Genomic DNA, 21854 nt, shown 5'->3' on the forward strand with positions numbered 1-21854 from the left:
ATGTATAGTTTTTACTCTATTTGCTAATTTCATTTCTTTTAAACTGTCTGTTAAAACGTTTTATAAACATTTTTTGAATATAAATAAAGGATATTTTTTGAATATAGATAAAGTATATTTTTCTTAACTTGAAAAGTGCTGCTGCTTTCTTTAAATCAAGGGTGTGATTTTATAAGTACACAAAATATTTGGTAAAAGTCTAGCATTTTTCGACATTGACTAATTTACCTAAAAGATTAACTATTAAAACGCCAATTCCATTCAAAACAGCAGCACTTTTCAGAAACAATTAATAGCTTGAATTTTTTAAATTTCAAATAGTGTATGCCCTTGGAATATTGAAATTTGTTCATGACCTACATTCAGTATACGAACTATGCATTCATCACGTGACTGTCCATCGATGAGACCAAACGTGATACAGTACAGAGTGGGCTATGCTGTGCTATTTCCATAATTATTTGAGTTCTGTGATAATAAAACAGCTTAATTAAAATAAATTCAATTTTAATAAGGTCCCCCTATTTTATACGTCTATTCTCTGTTGATTTCTCAAAGTAGGCCTTAACAGTGCTGTGCGCGGCACCTCAGTTTATATGGTCTCATCCAAAGGACCAATCACTATGTCCAGCAGTGGAATCGAACCCACAAAGTAAGATTCATCTCCATACTCCGCGACTCTAGTGCAGACGCTCTAGCCAATGTATCACGAAATATCAATATAGAGAGGCGAGTGATATGTTCAGTTCAGATATTAATGATATATAATGCACAAAATGAGATTATGTCTAAGTCTTTTTTTTCAAAAGTGAAAGTTTTGCATACATGATTTACCCTGGTATGTCACTGAATGTGTTGACGAATTTATTCTAATGGTTATCAGAGAAGGGGAATTATAATATTTTCGACCATGCAACATCTGTTAAGTGATAAATGTTCTGCGTAAATCTAAAAAAAAAGAACTCCTTACCTTTCTGGCACATGCTTGCTCCCGCCATTTTTGTGTTAGCCAGTCAAAGCCATCGGAACATCTCCCAGTTATAGGGCACCATTTACAGTGAAATGAATCTTCCTGAGTTAAACATGTTGTACAATCCTTTGCAATGTTACAAGCTGTAAGCGAGTATAAAAACGTAAAAACATTTAAGTGATTTTGTTTGAATAAGAAACATCTTTTGAGAAACTGAGGTGCAGATAAATCTGAATTTGGATAAAATAAAGCCAAGCGGTTTGTAACAGGTATCATTGCTGGCGTTAAGGCATTGTCAGAGACAGAAAGAATTATTTTTGTCTACTCACGGTTTAAGAAGAACAAATACTGATATAATTTAGTGTAGTAATATTGATCGAGCATTTCCTATTCCCCGAAACAAAAAAAAAACAACCTACTCTTTAATGGGTCCAAAATAACCACCGTCCCTGTCCGAACAAGTTTAAAGTCGATGTCTATACGGTTGTATTCGTGTACTGTTCTTCTTATTACACCGCCTGAAGATATAGTTCTATGTAATACTGGATCAACATTACGTTTTGATAAGAAAATTACTTTTTGATTCTTTTATTATTTAATTGGATTTGGAATTGATAAAATATTTTACATAAATGTGGCTCATAATGTTTTTTCTTTGAGTTGGTTTTGAATGAAGGTTTTCCGAACGTTACAGAGTAAATTGGCTGATTTGAACAGAAGTCACATCATTTTAAAATTGAGAAAAAGGAAGATTTTTATGCTTAATATCTTTTTACTTTTGGGACCTGTTCGTATCCATATATTTCTGATAGGATATACAAAGGCTGTCCAAAATGTTCGCGAGAAAAGTTTGTTTTTGTTTTGTGCTATCAAAATTTTAAATTAGTCGATGGCTGAATGGAAATGTCAAATAGGAAAAATAACAATATAACACTAATGTTATTAGGGGAAATTTTGCTTTGACCAATGACTCAGTCGGACGTATAATCATGTTAAGGATTTCTTAGTTTTACATTTTGCATTTCATCATCTGTCAGGACTCTTTCACTTCCTCTAAAATGTAAATGCCACCCTAATTTTTTTTTATGCAACAAAGGAATAAATATATTATTTCTTAGCCCTGTTGAAATTATTGACATATTTTCAGGTGCTCCAAGGCGCTTTTGCAAGATCATTATCGACATATATTTACATTTGCAAATGTTTTCCCGCATATACATGTGTATCACTATTTGAACAAGGCTTGTTTACATCTCCGTTAAACAAGTTCGTCATGTGACCATAAATTGATTGTTTAGTCATACCTTCATTAGGTAATTTCATAGTGACGTCTTAAGCGATCGACGTTTTTAACAAATTCAATTTATAGCGTTAAGGTTTGAAAAAATAAATTACGGATTTCAAACTTTACTTAAGTACCTTACTATTTGTAATTACTCAGTCACAAATGTAAATATAAGTAATAAGGTATTAATTTTTGAGTTTTATTGTAATGTAAAACGGGTGGGATTTGATCACGTGACCAACCGGTTTTCCATCCCAATAAAGCTTTTAAAATGATATCTTATTTCATCATGCTAATATCATCATGCTGATTCGTTTGCATGGCAGACGTCGTTTTGTGTAACTTTTTCAAATTTCAAATATTTATATACTTTTTTTCTCTCCTGATATTCCCTATATCCGTCTAATAAGTGACAGAAACGACATCAGAAAATGACATAATAATTATAAGTAATTGAGTTTTTGAAATTTTGAATTTTTACATTAAAATCTAGACACTTTATTACAAAGTTAACTAGGTAACCCCTGGTACTGCACACTTTATATCAGTCCTCGTATATGATATATCATCATTACTCATACCAGCTATGACGTCGATGTAGTATGCATCGGATAAGCCTACTTTTACGGGATGATTCTTCATGTCAATATCAAACAGATCTACAGGTACCTTCAATAAAGATTTATTTTACTTGTTACTTGTTTTGCACAGACAAAAAACACATTACACCTATAGTGATATTGAATACTTAACATTATCCCGGTGCATGACAAATTAATTTGAGAGACATGTATACTTGAAACGAAGAAATGTGATAAAGTTGCAATTAAAAAGCTACAGATGTATTAGAAATGAATTCCAGACAACTGTTGCAAGGCACCAATAAATGTTTTTACCTGTACCCGTGCATTAAAATCATAAATAAAATAAAAACCATATAAGTATTATCTTGAAAAAATTTCAGAAATAAAAATCATGAAGATCTTTAGATAGTTTCGAAAATAAAAGAATTATAAAGAATTTTTTTTAATATCTTCTCTTTGTATCTTAAATATTGTTTGCTTATATACTAGGAATAAATTATGACAAATGTTCATTCATGTCTTGTGGCCATTTTTGCCTATCTGTTTGTAATTATTAGCTAAATGATGGATTTTACCTGTTTGTAGGCAAAATAGATTGTGCCATTTGCATGAAGCGTTGTCTGAAAATGGAACGGCTTAGCTACAAAAAAGACATAAAATTTTGTCAACTTAGTCTATAAAATCACATTTTTCGTGGGGTAAAATTTTGGTGTTTTGAATAAAACACTTGGTTCGTGCATGGCAGTTTGAATTAATTGATGAAGATTTGTTGAGTAATTATGCATGTAACATCTTACATTTCGTGGTGGACATGAATTCATTGGTCTCCTCATACCTCAAAGACAACGAAAATTACCCCAACAAAAATTTGTGATTTCACAGTATTAGAAGCCCTAGAAAATGAAGAGCCAAAGGACCGTACCAGTGTATATCACAGCAATTAAGAGGATCCTTCTAGTATATTTAATCAATAAAATGCTTTCTTTGGTTAGAAGTACGAAAATGAATGTCTAAGTTGTTCCACAAAAATACATAACCCGCGAGTAAGCGAGTAATATAAAAAAATCTGCATCAGCTGCAACATTCATTCCCGTACTTACAACCAAGAAAGGCATTTTATTGTTTATATTTGTATCTGTTTCAATAATCATTTAAAGTAGGATAAAAAAGATTAATTATTGTATCATTGATTCGACTGTCTTAATACGTTTCAATGATGGAACAGCCACCAATCAAGAAATCTGTACAGGTGATATGCCTAGTGTTGTTCATGCACTTATTAACGGCAATGGGGTTTCTTAAGAAATCAAGGAGAACATATTCACTTATTGTAAATATAACAAAATAATTGATGAATCTTTATTGTTTTAAAACAAGAGAAACAAGAGAGGTCATAAGATCAGGATCAAGAAAATAATCGGTGATATTCAGTAACAACTAATAATTAAGATCTTATTTGCCCTTACTCCGTTTGTCCAAAATATGTTCAGAAGCAAACAAAAATTTCACAGATGCAATCATACATTTTCACTACAGATTGAGCACAGCCCTATCCAAACACCAGAACCCACTCCCAGCAGCAGGGTAAAAAAAATTTAAAAATTTTGAATAGTTACCCTCATCATCATAACTATGCGCGTCACAGAATTAACGCATCTCAACTATATTATTGATAGCCTTCTCCTGTAAGGCCAGATCCCAGGATGCTGGGACCAACAGTTTAAAAAATTCTATTTGAAGCATCCATGCCCATCTTAACTATGCAAAATTTTTGTTTACTCAACACTTATGAGAAGATAAGACTATCTGATTTAATGAAAGCTATCCCAGTACATTATCAACAGTACCCTACCTGACAGAGAACGTCTCAACTATAGGGGCCATGAAAATAACAGATATATGTAAGAAGTACTTTTGCTTATCACAAAATATACAGCTCAAATGCTTTTCGTACAAATAAGCAACATATTTATATTTAGTACACCAGAATACAGACAAATTCAGTTAAGTGCACACAAAGAAACGTAAGGTAAAAATATCTTAAAATCTTTCCTTTCTACAAGCTGGGATGTACGAGACGGAATTAACGTTTTATTGATTTTACTTGAAATTTAGTTCATCAATCGATGATAAGTTGTTCATTATGACATCGTGAAACAATGTCGAAATTCGGTAAGGTTAAACAAAAATGGTGAAAATTTTGGGCACACTCTGACTTAGACGAATATTATTAGTGATACAGGAAAGACCAAACTGTAGGAAGCAATTGGTTTTCTAGAGATGTGAGGATTTAAAGAAAGTAGAACTTTCGTGAGACGGATGAAATGTGTGGCTGCCTGTTTTAAAGATCATTTATCTAGAGGACAAATTAAGCGTGTATGGAATTGGACTGTGTAAAACGTTGGCAATAATATTTTGAATTCTTCAAGCGCTCAACGTTTTAAAACTTGTTTTTTTCTAATTATTTTTTTGCTGGAAATTGTTATCATTATAGAATTTGTTACACATTTTAGATGAAATTCATATCCAACTAAGAATCATGATTCTAATTCTAATACAAGAATTTAAAGATTACACTATTATCCTCAGTGAGTTAGTTTTGCATTGCATCCGATTACCAAGTCATTGATTTAATTTTCGATTTCTATGTTATGTTAAATCCCATTTTTGAATAATTGGAATACGATTATACATGTAAAACGACTCAGAACTATCTTAAAATTTGGCCTTACTGTCATTCTTGTCTGGGAGATAAACATCCTGCCATTCCAATACAAACTTGTCACCTGCAGAAAGAAAGTAAAGGAAATTATCAATATCATAGCTCATGTGATTGATACAAAAAGAAGACATATGTAGCTTGATTATTCGAATGATAAGTTAACGAACCAAAGTCTTTATACAGGATGTTTGAATCTTCAGCTTCAAACATTGCCATCAGTGGAGCAGTATACTGTGTGTCTTGGAGATTATTATGAATAAATTGGCCCATGTATAAAAATCCTGAGAATATAAACATGTAGACACAATTTGTTCCAAGGTGTAAAAATTTTTATCTCCAAATTACTATAATACCCATGAAATATGAACTCTACTGAGTATGTTATAATTATATAGTATTATCTTACATGCTTTAACTTTTTCATTGTTCATTACCTGAGCTGGTTAATATGATCTTGGTTATGTTATTTCCATAAAATCTGAATTTAAATTTCAGGTCAGCCTTCTGCAAAATAGATGGAATGTCGCATATTGTTTTTTAAGATACAATTTTGTACAGATAAAGGCTTTTTGAGATGTATTAGCAAGCTTGTTTTCAGTGATAGATTGTAGCTTGGAGGACTGTATTAAAGGTCTTTTTTACAGTCTTTGTGTCAAGTATATATTTTTTACATTTAAAAAACAAAATTATGAAAAATAAAAATGCTTCTCCACTAGGCTCAACTCTTAATTTCTTTACCATGATATGAGCTTTAATGAGATGAATGACTACTCAGGGAACTGTGTCTGTTTTGACCCCTATCACTTGTAGATCTATTCCTTATTTATATAAAGATGACAGAGAAAAAAGAAGACAAAAATCAACGAACAAAAAAAGTGTTCACTTTGATACTTACCATACTTATCGGATAGCTCCCCCTTATGAGTGTCATATATCCTTTTGTATTTTTCAGGTCATTCCAGTATTCATTGAAATCAGGAGTTTTTGTCATTACTTTTGAAGTGTAATACCCATGATTCCTAATTATCTGTAATGGTTTATAATAAGTTTAGTTAACAGTATTGAGTAATTAATCGTTTAAATTGACCTCCAATTGAACGATTATTCCGAAATATGTTACGTTTTCTAAACTTTTTTTTTATTTTGCTATTTTACGTACCAGGGAAAGGACAGGATCGGCGCCTCCAACTCTTCTCGATAGAGTTTACAAACCGATTTAAATATCAAACATATAAATGTATCAATTAAATTTTTGTCATAATATATTGCAGTGAACAACTTCTCTTTGCCCTGTAAACGGCGGTGTGTTTGTGTGTGAAATATTCACAAAAAGAGGTAAAAATTCTACATCTATTGTTTTTCTTAAAAACCCATTATTATATTAGTGTTTGGTTTTGATTTACTTACCACATTTTCAGAGTCTTGTGGAATGTTGATATATTTTGTTGTGGTAATGTCAATTTTGCCATTGGTACGAAATGGAGCACTGCTTAAGTTACTAATCTGTCTTTTGTTTAATGATGTAAAGATTTCATCTTCATTAGATCCACCGTCTTTCACAAGGTAGGGAACATCTAAAATAAATATCTTTTTAGGTTCCCATTGATAAATAATATTACAAATTTACTGACTAGGTTCAACTGCATGTTTTGACGTATATCAAGAGCCACACTTTAATCCTAAATCCGTTACGTCGGAGATTTTTTAAACATGGATTTATTTAAGAAAACAATTGCAAAGTATATATAACATTAATCTTGAAGATTGGCCTTTCGTTAACGTTCTAATCATGACATGCTCTGTGACCATCTGTAACTGTCAGGGATTAACAAAATAAGTTTGACGAAGGGTTCTAAAATATATCTCAGGCATATTTTTGGACACATTCGACCAATTCCACCAATTAGTTTGTTTGTTTCTGTGCATATCTCATTCCTCACTTACCCAGGTATTAATCTTAGTTATCCTTCAAACTGAATCAATTTTTATTTGTATAAAAAATACTTTGAACTTAGTGACATATACTATATACTAGTATTGATGGGCCAAATGTGGTTTGAGGCTTTGTTTTGAAGTTTTGAAGAATATGAAAAATTTTCAGAACTAATGGAATTATTACAGACAGCTGTTTCGACCACAGTCTCGCTCTCCTGTAAGCGAGCTTCATCAACATTTTATTTAATCGACTTCGAGCCATCGCATATGGCCAGTAAATTTGTTAAATGTAATCCTCTTATACTCTTTGATCTGTACCAAAATATTACTAATTATTTCTGGGTTCAAATACAGCATGTGATCAGTTAGATATATAAATGTTAGCGTTATGTTCTTTGATCTGTAAAAAACAGTTGTAAATTAAGTGTAGTTAACTAAATGCCAGAATTTCTGTGCTTATTTCAATTACTCCTTCAAAGTAGATAGACAAACCTACTCTGTTGCTGATCCTGAACTTAAGGCACATTGATACTCTGATAAGAGAGATAACTCTTAATGACAAAAATGTCTATGATTCCTTTACAAATTTGTCAAGTTTAAGTGCCTTTCTGTCAAATTTTGTCCCGCAAGCCATGCTTTAATTGTTTGTATTTTATTCAGCATATATATTTGCTTTGGAAAATCATAAAAGTTAAAGAAAAATTTCATATGAGTGAGCAGAGGGTTTATGAACCTTAATGTGAAAGGGGGACGGAAGGTGTTGAGGCCCGAATGGTTCAAGGTTTAAAGTTTAGGAGGGTGTCCTATTTATAAAACTGGATACAAAGAATGCATTTTATCGTATTTAAGATTAATATTTTATTCTTGAATTAGACTTCGGTATTTTCAATCTACCCGATCGATACATAGGGCGAATTCACCAACGGACACCCTTGTACTTCAACAAGTTCTAGCGATATCGTTACGGACGGAAAATTATCAAAATGGAGCTTACCACTTAGTATGTGATTAGAATATAAATTTGGGACACAATTATATGCCTTTTATTGAGAAAATGTCACCTAAAATTGATTTTTTCTAAATAACTGAAAATTCACCATGGGACGTATATTATTCACCATGCATCGGACAGACGGTATTTCGACCGAAAAAAATATACTTTTATCACAGTACTTTAAAATCCTTGATATATACTTTAAGATTTTATCTTAGAAATAACTCTCAGCTTAAATGTAATTAACGATATCGTTGCATAAATGTAGAACGATTCAAGATGGCTCACTTTGCCTTGGAAATGCTTTAAAATGTTTGTAATACTGTAATTCGCGCCTTTTTCTCATGGGTTAAGATAGTCTGGTTTGGAGGAGTAAATTAAGTCAGATTCTAGATGTTACATATGGATTACGTGTATTTTGACTGAAAATATAGAGTTTTTATTTTTTATTTCCGACAAAAAAATCTGTCATTTGGGTTCTGTATGAAAATGGTTGTGATTACATGTATATTTGCATTGGAAAGTGTCAGATGCATCGTTAATTTGTGTCCGGTGTACTGAGAAATGAACATACTACTTAAAACCAGCTCTAAAAAGATTTTTACAAACATTAAAGTGAAATTTCTCTAAAATTTTATGTAAAAATTACCAATTTTTGACAAAATTTACCAAAGTCTGACTCGTTCCGTTGAAGTCGAATTTAAAAGAACGATAACTCTAAAAATTGCATCGTCATAAATTTCTGGTTATTCCCTCTTGATGATTTAAAATATGACGTAACTTCACGACCATTCTTGGATTTCTTTTATCACAACATGATAAAAACAATTGGTATCATTAAAAAATTTTAATCTTCGGCTTCAAGTAAGAAACAACGGTTCTATATCTTCACCTTTTATTTACATTAATATTAGAGCGGAATTTGTAAACACCACAGTTAAATCTGCTTTCATGTGTTAACAAAGAGTGATCTTTTATATAAAATATAATTTACATACCCATAAATGATGTCTGTGAAGCCAGTTTTTCAAATTATGGAAAATGACTGATTTTTCTTAAATATTAATTTTATAAATAAATTGTAGCTGAATATGGCACGAAGGAATATCAATCTAGAAATATGGCGCCATTATTTTGGTGTGTTTCTCTTTTTTAAACAGAAAAATCCTCAAAATAACCCATTTCAAGAGTAATTTATCTTCAGAAAATATTGTCCACAGCTGTCACTCGCTTTTATTTTTCGAAATTTTGTGCAAAATAAAATGAAAAATTGCATATCTCAAAATCCTTTTAGGCAATGCCTGTAGACAATATTACAAGCATGAAAAATCACAGGGCAACATTTGTAATGAAACGGTACATTTTCAGTTCCAAAAATTTCCCCTTTTCGGTGCCCTACACGAGTACCACTGAGCTATCACCTCTCTAAACATTATATGGTTTTTAAAACAAAAACGAACTATTGTATTTACTTATCGGATTTTTTTTTAAAACGCCTCTTGATCTTTCTCCATTTTTAAAAAAAAAAACGTTTGTTATATGTAATTTGTTTTTGAATTAAAATGCTCCAGATATCGTTTCAAATTCATGGAGAGATGTACCCAAGATTGCAGATGTTTAAAAAAAAGTTTAAAATGTACATGTACAAAGCATGTTGTACAAAATGACTCATCTAATTAATTGTAAATTCATGTTCGGCAAATCAAAATATAATATCGGGAAAATACACTATTGCGCTATTACTGATCGTCCAAATTCAAAATGGCTGCAGCAAATATGCAACTCGCTTGGTAAAATAAACTTGTAATAAAATATAAACAATCATTTTTCTCACCTCATTATTTTGTTATGTAACTGTTTGATCGAAATACTCTTTTTACTCTTCGGGGATTGACTTGTAAATGTAGTTAACCGGGATATTTGTCTACTACTGTCTAATGGCCGTCTCTAGTTCAATTTTAGAGGTGAAAATTCTGTCGCCATTTTTCATTTCTCTTTTGAATCTGAGCCATAGGTTCACTATAATGTTTAAATCAGGGCTCTGAGCTTACCAGAACAAAGAGTGGAGTGAGTGAATGTAATTTTTATGTATCTTGAATTCTTGCACTAAACGGGCTCTTTGTATGGGTGCATTGTCGTCATGGAAGATGTAATTATTCCGAGAAAATGACACACAATGACCTGTTTCTAATGTCCATTAATAATATCAAAATATTTTTGAGCATTTATATCACATTTTACATGTACGACAGTAAGTGTGCCTACACCAAATTTTACGTAACCCCATACCAGCAAACTGAACATAGGTGTTGGAGGTTGCGATAAACATCAGGGTAGATAGTCCTCGAAGACTTTCTCCAGATGAATATACGACCATTGGATCCAATGTCAGTTTTGTAACGATTGCCTCTGCACCAAGAAAGCCGAGCTTTACGACTGACTTCATGAATTCTGATTCGTTTTTGTACAACTCTCCTAAAATACCTCTAATTATATAAAGTTCTCTGCACAGTTCCTTTTGAAACTGTAGATACTCTGTTGATTTAATAATGCAGTGACATCGGACAAACTTCGTTTTTCTGATTTCTTTCACTAACCTCAAAAGTTGTCGTACATCTCTGTCATTAAATTTTGACTTTTCCCTTGGTAGATTTTCGATATTACCTCGCTTCCGAAAATGATCGGTCACAGATGTGATTGTTGTACGGAGTATTCCAATTATCGAGAAATTCCTGGTTGTTTCAGTCCCGTCAGATACAAAGAAATAACTTTTATTTTGACACCATTACTCAACTCTTTCCGAGCAGGATCCATATTGTTTACATTTACAATATACGCAGCAGTCGAGAATTTGTAACGAGTAAATTTGTCAGGTGATAGTCAATACGACATTCTTAAAATGGTGTAATTTTCGATGATATCACCTTTGTTTATATATAGTATGCAGATAAATAAGCATTGCACGTGAATTTGGACCATCACTAATGACACAATACTGTACTTGTCTTTCCTATCTCACAGGAACCGATACATGAAAAAAATGCTAACATTTTATGTAAGATAAAAAATGTTCACTTTTCAAGTGAACGTAGATTCCTGACATTAATGCCAATCAAAAGTGCCCTCGTGCTTTCGATAACATTTAATTTAGTACTCATTAAATCAGTCTTACCTTTTTGGAAGGTGAATTTCACTTGAGAACATGTAATAAATATCCCTGCTATTATGACATTCACAGAATACAGATAAGACGCCATATTTATGTTACTGTAACAGTTTCTAAGATGATTGAACCTAACAGCACATTCGAGCAATCAACCACATATATATAGCGATAATGCATGCATTGATAGTGGCTGTAAGAATTTGTGTTGTAGACAGAACGTGCATTTAAAGAGCAAAATTACAGCAGTACAAACAAAAGTGAATATGAGTTAATATATTCAGTTTAAAAAGCAAGACTGGGCTGGATATGTCAAAGAATCTTTTCCATACAACAAACTTTTAATCCCGGATATGATTCTGTTAAAAACTAAGACTGAGAGAGAAACAATTTTGAGGTCTATTAATAGTTTATAAGATGCAGAAGTGTTAAGCAGATAAGGTAATCGTAATCAGCTGTAAATGATTACAATTTACCGAATAATCATAAGTAATCAGATATCATCCCATTTTTCTGTTTACAAGAAATCGTTATTTAATTGATTTCACAAAATTTCCGTAATCATGATTGTGTTTTTGATTACTTTATGATTACAATTATAAAAAAGTCCATTGAATCATTATTTATGACGATATTTATCGAACACCTTTCGGTGTGTAAATTTGTTTATAAACAAAAGTTGTTTTAAAATTATAAGCTAAGAATAAAATTTTATGCTTAATATTCATAAATTCATAACATTGATGTGGTTGATAACGTTTTGAAGTCAGACAGACAAGGAGAGGGAAAGACGCTATCAATTTGATTATAATATATGGAAACAATTTGTTTAAATTGCATCATGATAAAAATAGGAAAATTTCATTAAAACTTTTGTGATCAATGAAAAGAAAATACTGAAACTCCTAGTTTCAAAACGGTGATTGCCATGTATTTTTTATTTTTTGATCATTACATGCTATACCAATAGTTCGAAGTAATTAAACTGACAGAAAAAATGAATGTGAATTTTGTTATACTGTAAACGTACTATATTTTGCGGTGTATTGAATTTAGCGATTTAGACAGAAAGATGAATACGTGAAATTAAGTACACCGCTAAATGGACTGTACATTATACGTTTACATCTAGAATCAGATGGCGCTAGATAAAATCTGCACCAACTTACTGAAAAATGAATTTCCGTAAAATATGTTACATGCCAATTATATACTAGTCAAAATTTCTAAATCCCCAGGCAAGTTTTTGCTTTACTTCGCTCTTATATTGAATTATTTTAACAGTATAATTTAATAAGTATACAGGATAATAAAGTATCAAAATATTTTTTCTCATTTAGTTTATTTTATTGAAGCACTTTAACACAATATGCAGAAAAGTTAAGGCACCCTAGAATTAAAAATTCACAACGTTAAATACTGCATTATTCCCCATTCAAACGAATTCACAGCAAGACAACCGTTCCTCAAAGATGTTACACTATTTTAGAAAAAAAAATTTCATTGAATGTTTTTTTTCCATGTAGAGACTAGGTCGTTCTCTAATTCTGCTACATTCTGCTGCTGGAAAAGTTGTCTCACACTCCGGTCTATCTTCTTCCATACATGTTAATTAGGGTTGAGATTAGGATGACAAGGGGGCTTATCGAAAGTGTCTGTGTCTTGTCAACAATATTTTCATAACGACTTCTTACATGTATTCCCAACTCCTCCAGTTTGACATTGAGGGGAGGGCTCTTTCGGTTCTGGTTCCATTGATTTTTCAGGATAAACTCTAGGATGATTTTGTGGTGTTTGTTGAAAATCTAGCGATTTCTACCGATCAAAAGGAATTCAGGTACGCTTTGTAGTATTTTGGGGCTGTAATTATAAAGGTTTTAGATAAAATTAAGTCATACAATGAAAGGAAACAGAACTCTCGTTAACTACGACCAGCTTAGGCCATTTCAACTTCACTTGCACATTGTTGTGTGGACATACACCGCATTTTATTCCAGCTTTTTTCTGTTTTTCGTTATCAATTAAAGATGGAGAACACATGGAAATAAAAAATGTTAAGAATACACCCTAAAAACATATAGAACTCGAACTTCATGCTTTTTAACAAAAACGGTCACGGTCGAGTAATTACACATTCAATTATATATTTGGCTTTGACAGGTCAGTATTGCAAATTAAAGGAAAATTTGTAAGCAACTAGTGAATTGAAGTTAATGTTTCTAAATTAAAAAAAAAAAATAATAAAAGTGGGGTCTTCGAAATTTTGACAAGTATAATACATTTACAGTATTTATACTACATATCAGGATCGAAGCAAATATTTTTTTTTTCTTTGCACTAGATGAGTACTACTGAGCTATCACCGATACACACATTGAATGGTTTTTTAAACAAACATAAACTACTGTATTTATTTACTGAATTTTTTTAAATGTCTGGTGGTTTTCTCGCTTTTTTTCCCAAACGTTTGATAGTTTGATTTTGAATTAAAATACTCCAAATTAGGTTTCACAATCATTTAGAGATCCCTGAGATGGCAAATGTTTAAGAAAAACGTATTCAAAATGTACGTAGCATGTTGTACTGTCTAACCAATTTAAAGTTCTTCTTTATTGGCAAATTAAAATACACTATTCGGAAAATACTTCTCTTCCTTATTTTTCAGGAACCCGATGCATGAAAAGAATGCTAAAATTTAGAGAAATAGACTAAAACAGTCCAGTCCAATACGAAAATTCGTAATATTACGAAGAAACGTAAGATTATGAAAAAGCGTAATAATACAAGTTATCGTAATATGAAACGTAAATTACAATTTTTCCTAATGTAGTTAAATTATGAATACGCATAATATAGCAGATTGTAAGAGACTATATAACGAGTTTTCGTAATCCAAGACAAATTCAAGCTTTGCAAGAAATTGAGTGGTGGGTAGCAAAGTATGACGTCAGTAATATATCAGATTCCACATCTACTGATAGCACGCGGTCAGTTTGGTCAGTTACGCCTATCAGACAGCATAGAAATTCAAGAAGAAAGTACCGCCAGCGATGAGTGAGTGGACAATTTCTTTTATTATTCTTCCATAGGAATTTTCCAAAGGATAAGACCAATTTTCCAGTAAATTTCAATATTCGCTTAGGCATGTCGCATTGGTCTATATCACCCGAACTCCATATTTTTCGCCCGTGACATCTCGTAGTAAACATCATACTTTGCTACCCGCCACTCAATTTCTTGGAATGCTTGAATTTGTTATGGATTACGAAAACTCGTAATATAGGCTCTACAATCTACTATATTACGCATATTAATTATGAAAAAATTGTAATATAAATTTTATATTACGTCCAAACAAATAGTACCAGGAGCACACTGAAGTAAAAATCTAGTCCGCAAAGTATTGTAATTGTCTGCAGAATACATACCAAAAATCTAGAAAACTTTGCTGTAGATAAATTTTTAGCAAATTTGTGACTTCATTACATTAAAAAAAAAAACAATTTTCTCAAAAACAAATCAACAATAAGGAACTTAAAATAAAGCAGTGGTCATTTGCCAAATTTTGTACGGTAAAAATAAATCTACAGCATTTTGACCAAGATTAGCAAAATTTAATCGACGAAATGATTTTAAGATTTACGGTATTATTTTACAATAAACAATTTACTTGAGGTAAAAATTTTTGTTTCTCTAACGGCTGTTGTTTGTATCTTTTATAATAGAAATTTATGTCTAAAGTTTATTTACCAAAAAGTCCTCCAATGTCTACCAACCACATTTTCCAGGGATCGAGTTAAATGTATAAATATTTAACAAGCAAAGTTTGATCAAGTAAAAGCACGTGAATACTGTGAAACATGAATATTTGTATGTTTTGATTTTCGTGTTTTTCGAGTTATAAACCAATATATTTTGTTTACTATTTTAGCTTCACAGAGTCTAACATATCTGTTTCATATTTGGATATTTTACTCGAGAAAGATTTTAATGGTAATCTAACAACCAAGCTCGCAGATATACGTGATGACTTTAATTTTTTTTATTGTAAACTTTAACAGCATTCTCATTTAAATTATTCAATTCCTAAGTTTTATAGTTGATACAATTAATGACATTGTCGATCAGCATATACAATTCATCATTGAGTGAAATGCTGACTGACGTTTTCCATACTGATTGTACATGTTTGTTCGTTATTAAAACCCTGAATTGACGACGGATTTTCCCATTATTTCCTTATCATGAGAAGAAGCACACGGCCGGTGTGACCTGTTTGCAGGGGGTGCGCATTTCTCCATGGCACCTGATGCCCGAAAATGTATTTGATTTTGCCCCTTCTAAGTTTACAGATAATCTTTCCAATAAATCTAAGGAATGTTAAGTAGGCTTGAGTGTATTGTCTCAAGATTTGTACATGTACAAATTTATATTACTACTTCTTGCGTTTTGCCATTGATTCTGCGTGCATAATAGAGCTACTCTTACTTGTATTTTGACGGCGCATATCGGCCATGATACTTTCCAGTCATGTAAAAGCATAGAAAATACAGAATTTACATGAGCTGTACTATTTTTCTCTTTAGGCAATACATAGAACTACTTGCAAAAAAACGTGTATAAAGATGGTTGCCTTTAACAAGAAACCATAGAAAACCATTTGAGAACTATCACAATCCATTAACCACTAGCATATCATAATCTTATTAATTAATAGTTCGTGTAAATTATGTCTTAAGTAAGTGAAATAAAAAAAAGAGGTTAAAATCATTTCAAGATATAATATGCTGCCTTGTTAAACAAATTCGCATTGAAAAATGTGATGTTAAATCCATGTGAGCTTAATGCGTGTGCGGAGCTGTATTGTTTATTAATACCCATAGTAATCAAACTACATTGTCGTGCAACTTTATATGTGTATGTACCATGAATTACATCTTTTAATATACTATTTACATGAAGGATACAAACTATTTGAAATCTTGTTTAAGCTTTGGATATTTGGAAACAAGCGAGGTTAATGACATAGTAGTACATACTGATTTAACAGAAGTAACAGTCTTTAAACTTATAACTAATTGACTATTGCTTTAAAGATGTGCGCAAAAAACAGATCAGTATATATTCTTAAGGGAAAATTATTAAACAGAGGAAATACTAAAAGATTTTTACATCCTTTCTTTTATTATTTCTTACAGTGTAATTTTTGTTTTGTAAATTGTTTAAGTTTTTCAATATGTTTCCCTTTTTATAGAGATTAACTCAACATGTAAATTTTGTTTTAAATTTTAAATTTTAAATTGCTTCAGCTTTTCAATATATTCTTTGTTGATAGATATTAACTCAACATGTAACTGTAATGGAACAAAACTGAAATGATTACTGTAAGGTTGTTTGTTGGAATCTTTTTGTATTCTGTTACAGGTAATTTACTTCTCAGTATAAGAGGCAGTTACTTACAAGTAATAACATTGTTGATTGTGAAATGTTTTCTTCTTATATTTATTTTCTTTTAAATGTCACAACATATAGAATAAGAAATATCTTAATTTAATTGTTATATACGGAATGAAAGTCCTCGATTTACAATAATCAACAAGTTACCTAACATAGTTTTGAACACTACATGTTTTGTTTTTAATTTTGGGGGAAAGGATGACTTAGAATCATGCGGTTCCGATTTATGCAACGCGAATCAACGATATTAATACCGTAACGTTATTAATACCGTACGTAATAACTCAAGGTTGTCCAAAGCTTTTAATTTTACTCTGGTTGAATTCATTGTAAAAAAAAAAAATAAATTGTAACCAATGAAATAACAAACCCACTCCCCTTTTTTTCTCATTGTTATTGTTTTAACGGGTCGTACAGTCTGGAAAAAGTTCTACATTGCACAAATTTTTTTAGGTATGCTGGCTGCTCCGCCCTTGACGTCAGAATTCATTTTTTCGTTGTTAGCAGATTTTTCTACCGCGCTTAAATTTTTAAATTATTTTCGTATTTCTGATCAAAATTCCATCAAAGTTGCAAAAAAGAATTTGAAATAAAGCTGAAAAATTGTACACATCAACTGAATTGTTTTCGCTCTTATTTTGGGTCCACGAAGAGTTAGAACGTTGATTTTACATATTTTTTAATATCTGATTTAATTACTGCTCCGGGTACCCCTACTACTGATGCATTTATACACCATTGTAGAGAAAATATCTAATATTTATAAAACATTTCTTGTTTTTATTAATTCTTAGTGTATGTCAAACGTATATGCAAATTTTCATCGAAAGACGTCAATTTTGGGGAAGGTGATGGTCCTATCTGGTTAGACGGTGTTAAGTGCTCTGGGTCGGAATCTCATCTGCTGTTGTGTGAACATTCCCCATTAGGAAACCATAATTGTTATAATTTTGAGGATGCCGGTGTTACATGCGAGTGAATCTCTAACCGATTGGCGGTTATAGAGATGGCGTTTTAAGCATTTTCCCATTATTTGCAAACGAAATTAACACTTATTTCATTGAAAACTATCTTAAAAACGTTTGGAAATCAAATGTTTATGAGCCAATTTATATTTCAATTTTCTATTTATGTTTTTCTTTTGTCAGTCCGTCACGGAAGATTTTTTTGCACAAATTGAATTATCTGGCTGACTGAATCATATTTTTGTAATGCGTGATCTCTGTTAAACATTGGAATTCCCTGGGCCGCGTTTCACAAAACTATCGTAAGATTTGTCCTAAGATAGATCCTACGATCATCTTAAGATCTGACTTATGACAATCATAAGACTTGTCATTGCCGTTTCACAAAACTATCTTAAGTATAAGAAATCTTAAGACAAGTCTTGAGACAAATTCCATTCTTCAATTTCATAGGGATTTTTTTAAAATAATGTTTTCACGAAGTCTTTTATTAATTTTCTTTGATATATTGAAATAATAATTGTGTCTCACATAGTTTACAACATTTCATAGCATCAGCTTTAATTAGTATGATTACTTTTAATTAAAACTACTAGAGTGTATCTGAAACTTTGCAAATAAGTACGATTTTCTGCCAATTAATTCTATTCAGGTGTCTTTGAAACGCTTCAACTACTGCAACATTATATCGATGCTAACAGATGAAGAAGAGAAACGAAAGAAAAAATTCCAATCAATTTTACGGTTTCAATAATATAATAAAAAAGCATAAAGAAAGCATTACATGTACATACAGCATCAAATATTACAGCATATTGAATTGCCTTACACATTCCTGTAGATTAATGATGATACCTCTGAAATTAAACTTTTATTTTCATATAATTTTGTACGACTGAATAAAATGTTTACGTTGAAATTAAATCACCACAATAAAAGAAATACAATAACCATTTATATATTGTCTGCCACACTGTAACAAAATGTAAAATTCATGGACTAATCAAATCCATTAAAATGCACATGATCCATCCAAGAAGCATTTGGTTTTTTTTTTGGGGGGGGGGGTGCAATTTCAGATGGGAGGGGGTACAACCAATGAAATTTTTTTGTTTTGAAATGAATAGAGAGGAAAACACAAAGTACGCACGTAATTTTTCTATCGTATGTTTTTCGGCATTTTTTATTGGGGGTGTCATTGTTCTGACTGGCCGGATATAGTCCTAAGGATTTTTCTATCTTTAAATTTGTTTTCTTTAAATATCCTTTGGTTTTATCCAAAATACATAGTCGCAATACATGTCGCAAGTTTCACTTTAGACTTAAGACATGTATTTAGTTATTATAAGATTATGATAGATCTAGCACAGTGACCTACTTATTGTACATGTATTTTATAGTTATATTGAAATATCTTCAGTCCTATCTGGCTAAGAATCATCAAACTTTGTCAGTTGATGTATCTTGGGTCTTAGGAGATTTGGAGTTAGGGCTTAAGATTATCATAAGATATGACAGTTTCGTGAAACGGCTATGGTGCAATCTTACGATAATTTTCGGTATTAAGACAGATCTTAGTCATAAGATAGTTTTGTGAAACGGGCCCCTGGTCCTTGCAATGAAAGGGGAAAAAAAGTAAAATAAAATTTATAGTCCTGCAAACTTTCTTTGATTAGAAGATTGATTGATTAAAATGTTTGTAAGGTATATGATTTCACAATAAATATCGTGATTGTTAATTAAAACATTGATTATCAATTTATGTCGAGTGTATCGTCAAAAGATTACTCAATGTCTATAGAATACAGGGAAAATCAATGGATCTGTAATGTAATAAACCTTTTAAATAATTCGAAAGGTCTCCCCCTCCTCTCATAAATAAAAGAATTGCGATTTTGTTGTAGGAAAAAGTTATCTCATTTATAATCAGACACGTTCCCATACTACCGGTACATTATAGTTAACTTTTACAATGATATGTTTATAGATATTTCCAATTATGAAATTTGGTATTGCATAAAGTGAATAATTCACATGTATAATTTTAAAATTTAATAAATAACACGTCATTTATTGATAAAAGATTTACTCTATATGGTATAACATACTTTGGATACGTTGCAATGAGTTAGGTCAAATACGTATTATTCATCTTGACGCTACTTTTTAAAATACGCACAATGTAAAGCCATTTTCAGAGGAAATAACGTATACACTGAAATTAAATCAGGAATGAAACTTATTTTAACCTATTGATATGTTATACAATATAACATTACTTAGGGCAGTTTACGTTTTTCTTTATAAACGGCTTAACTGCCCCAAGTTATGTTATATCGTATAACATACTTTTTAGGTTAAAAGAAGCTTCAAACCTAATAAACATTTTTTTAACTGCAAAGAATTCATAATAGTTTGAATAGCAATTTTTATATGATATGAAATGCATCAATTTCAAATGTCATAATATATTATTTACATGAAAGATACACATTTTTGTAAAACCTTTTCTAAGCTTTGGATATTTTCGAAGAACATGCAAGGTTTATGACATATATGTACCTACAGATTTAATAGAAGTTAAAATTATAACAAATTGACAATTGCTCTAAACAGATGTGCATAAAATATATTAGTAATATTCATTTTACAGGAAAAAAATATTACATATAGGAAATGCATGAACATTATTAACATCCCCTTTTCTCATTATTAATATTAAACAAAATTAAGAAATTATAGCTATATAAAATATAACAAAATTCGATATAACTGATTTTTTATCCGATTTTGCAACTGATAGGTAGGTTGACGTCGTTGCAGTGTGTTTTTGACGTTATGATAATCTATACCTCTTAAAGAAAGGGGTAATAAAAGTATTATTAAAGAAAAAGTAATCAACATACGCTCTTGAAATTTAAAACATAGAAATTTGAGAATATCTCCAATATTTTCATTATATTTTCATGTGAATCCATTGTGTACGTCATATTTTTGTAGTACTTTATAAAAATAGTAAAATTTGCTAATTTTTTACATTTTGAGATGCCCCCTCTGGTAACAAGACGGTAGAATTTTGTGTTTCTTACATATATTGTACAATATAGCATTACTCATCAAATATTATAGTTTGAACAAAATGTCTATTGTAGTATTTGTATTATTTGCTTTAAAGTGCTAAAAATTGGCATTTTCCTATATAATCCTATAGTAAATGTACCTGTATTTTGAGACGGTCCCTCAAAAATACCCGGAGGTAGATTTTCCCCAAACTTTGCATATACACTGTAGATAATGTAAGTTATAGATGGTATAAAAATGAAGAGTTTCGCTATTGTAGTTTTTACACAATAAAACTATAGTCGGCCCCCTTAAAGTTTATTTCTCTTGGTCCTAAATTCCAAGGTTAAAGGAAAAAGAATAAAACTATTTTGCATTGAATTTGTAAAAGCACGCAATTGTCTGCTTTACTTTTGGATGCATTCACCCCAGGTCTCCTTGAAGTATCTACAATTATTTCTTATAAATTAAAGCGACTTAACTGCTCATAAGAGTACCGTATAAGTAGAAATTTTAGCGAGGATTTAATTTTGGCATTATTAGCGAGGGTGCTAAGATCGCTAAATTTACATCTCGCTAAAAATTGATTGCGTTTTATTTGTAATAGGTTCTTTAATGAACATTTTTAAATCGCTGAAATAACATCTCGCTAAAAATAAAATACCAGTTTTTAAGGACAAATCGCTAAATTTGCGTCTCGCTAAAATTTCCACTTATAC

The 21854-nt window shown here is 31.1% G+C and overlaps 1 protein-coding gene across 1 annotated transcript; it reads right to left on the minus strand.

The window, feature by feature from the left end:
• Positions 1 to 1156: 1156 nt before the first annotated feature.
• On the minus strand, positions 1157 to 11756 carry LOC134243076 (plexin domain-containing protein 1-like). Its single transcript, XM_062725296.1, has 9 exons — positions 11663 to 11756; positions 6969 to 7135; positions 6457 to 6588; positions 5996 to 6065; positions 5729 to 5842; positions 5572 to 5625; positions 3415 to 3479; positions 2837 to 2924; positions 1157 to 1488 (listed from the first exon to the last, which is right to left on the minus strand). The coding sequence occupies exons 1-9, from the start codon at positions 11745 to 11747 to the stop codon at positions 1358 to 1360; spliced, it is 906 nt and encodes a 301-aa protein (XP_062581280.1). The 5' UTR covers positions 11748 to 11756; the 3' UTR covers positions 1157 to 1357.
• Between the last annotated feature and the right edge of the window lie 10098 nt (positions 11757 to 21854).

The sequence above is a fragment of the Saccostrea cucullata genome, unplaced genomic scaffold, assembly GCF_032062105.1.
Source record: "Saccostrea cucullata isolate Sc308-1 unplaced genomic scaffold, CSIRO_AGI_Scuc_v1 ctg2559, whole genome shotgun sequence".
Taxonomy (NCBI): Eukaryota; Metazoa; Mollusca; class Bivalvia; order Ostreida; family Ostreidae; genus Saccostrea; species Saccostrea cuccullata.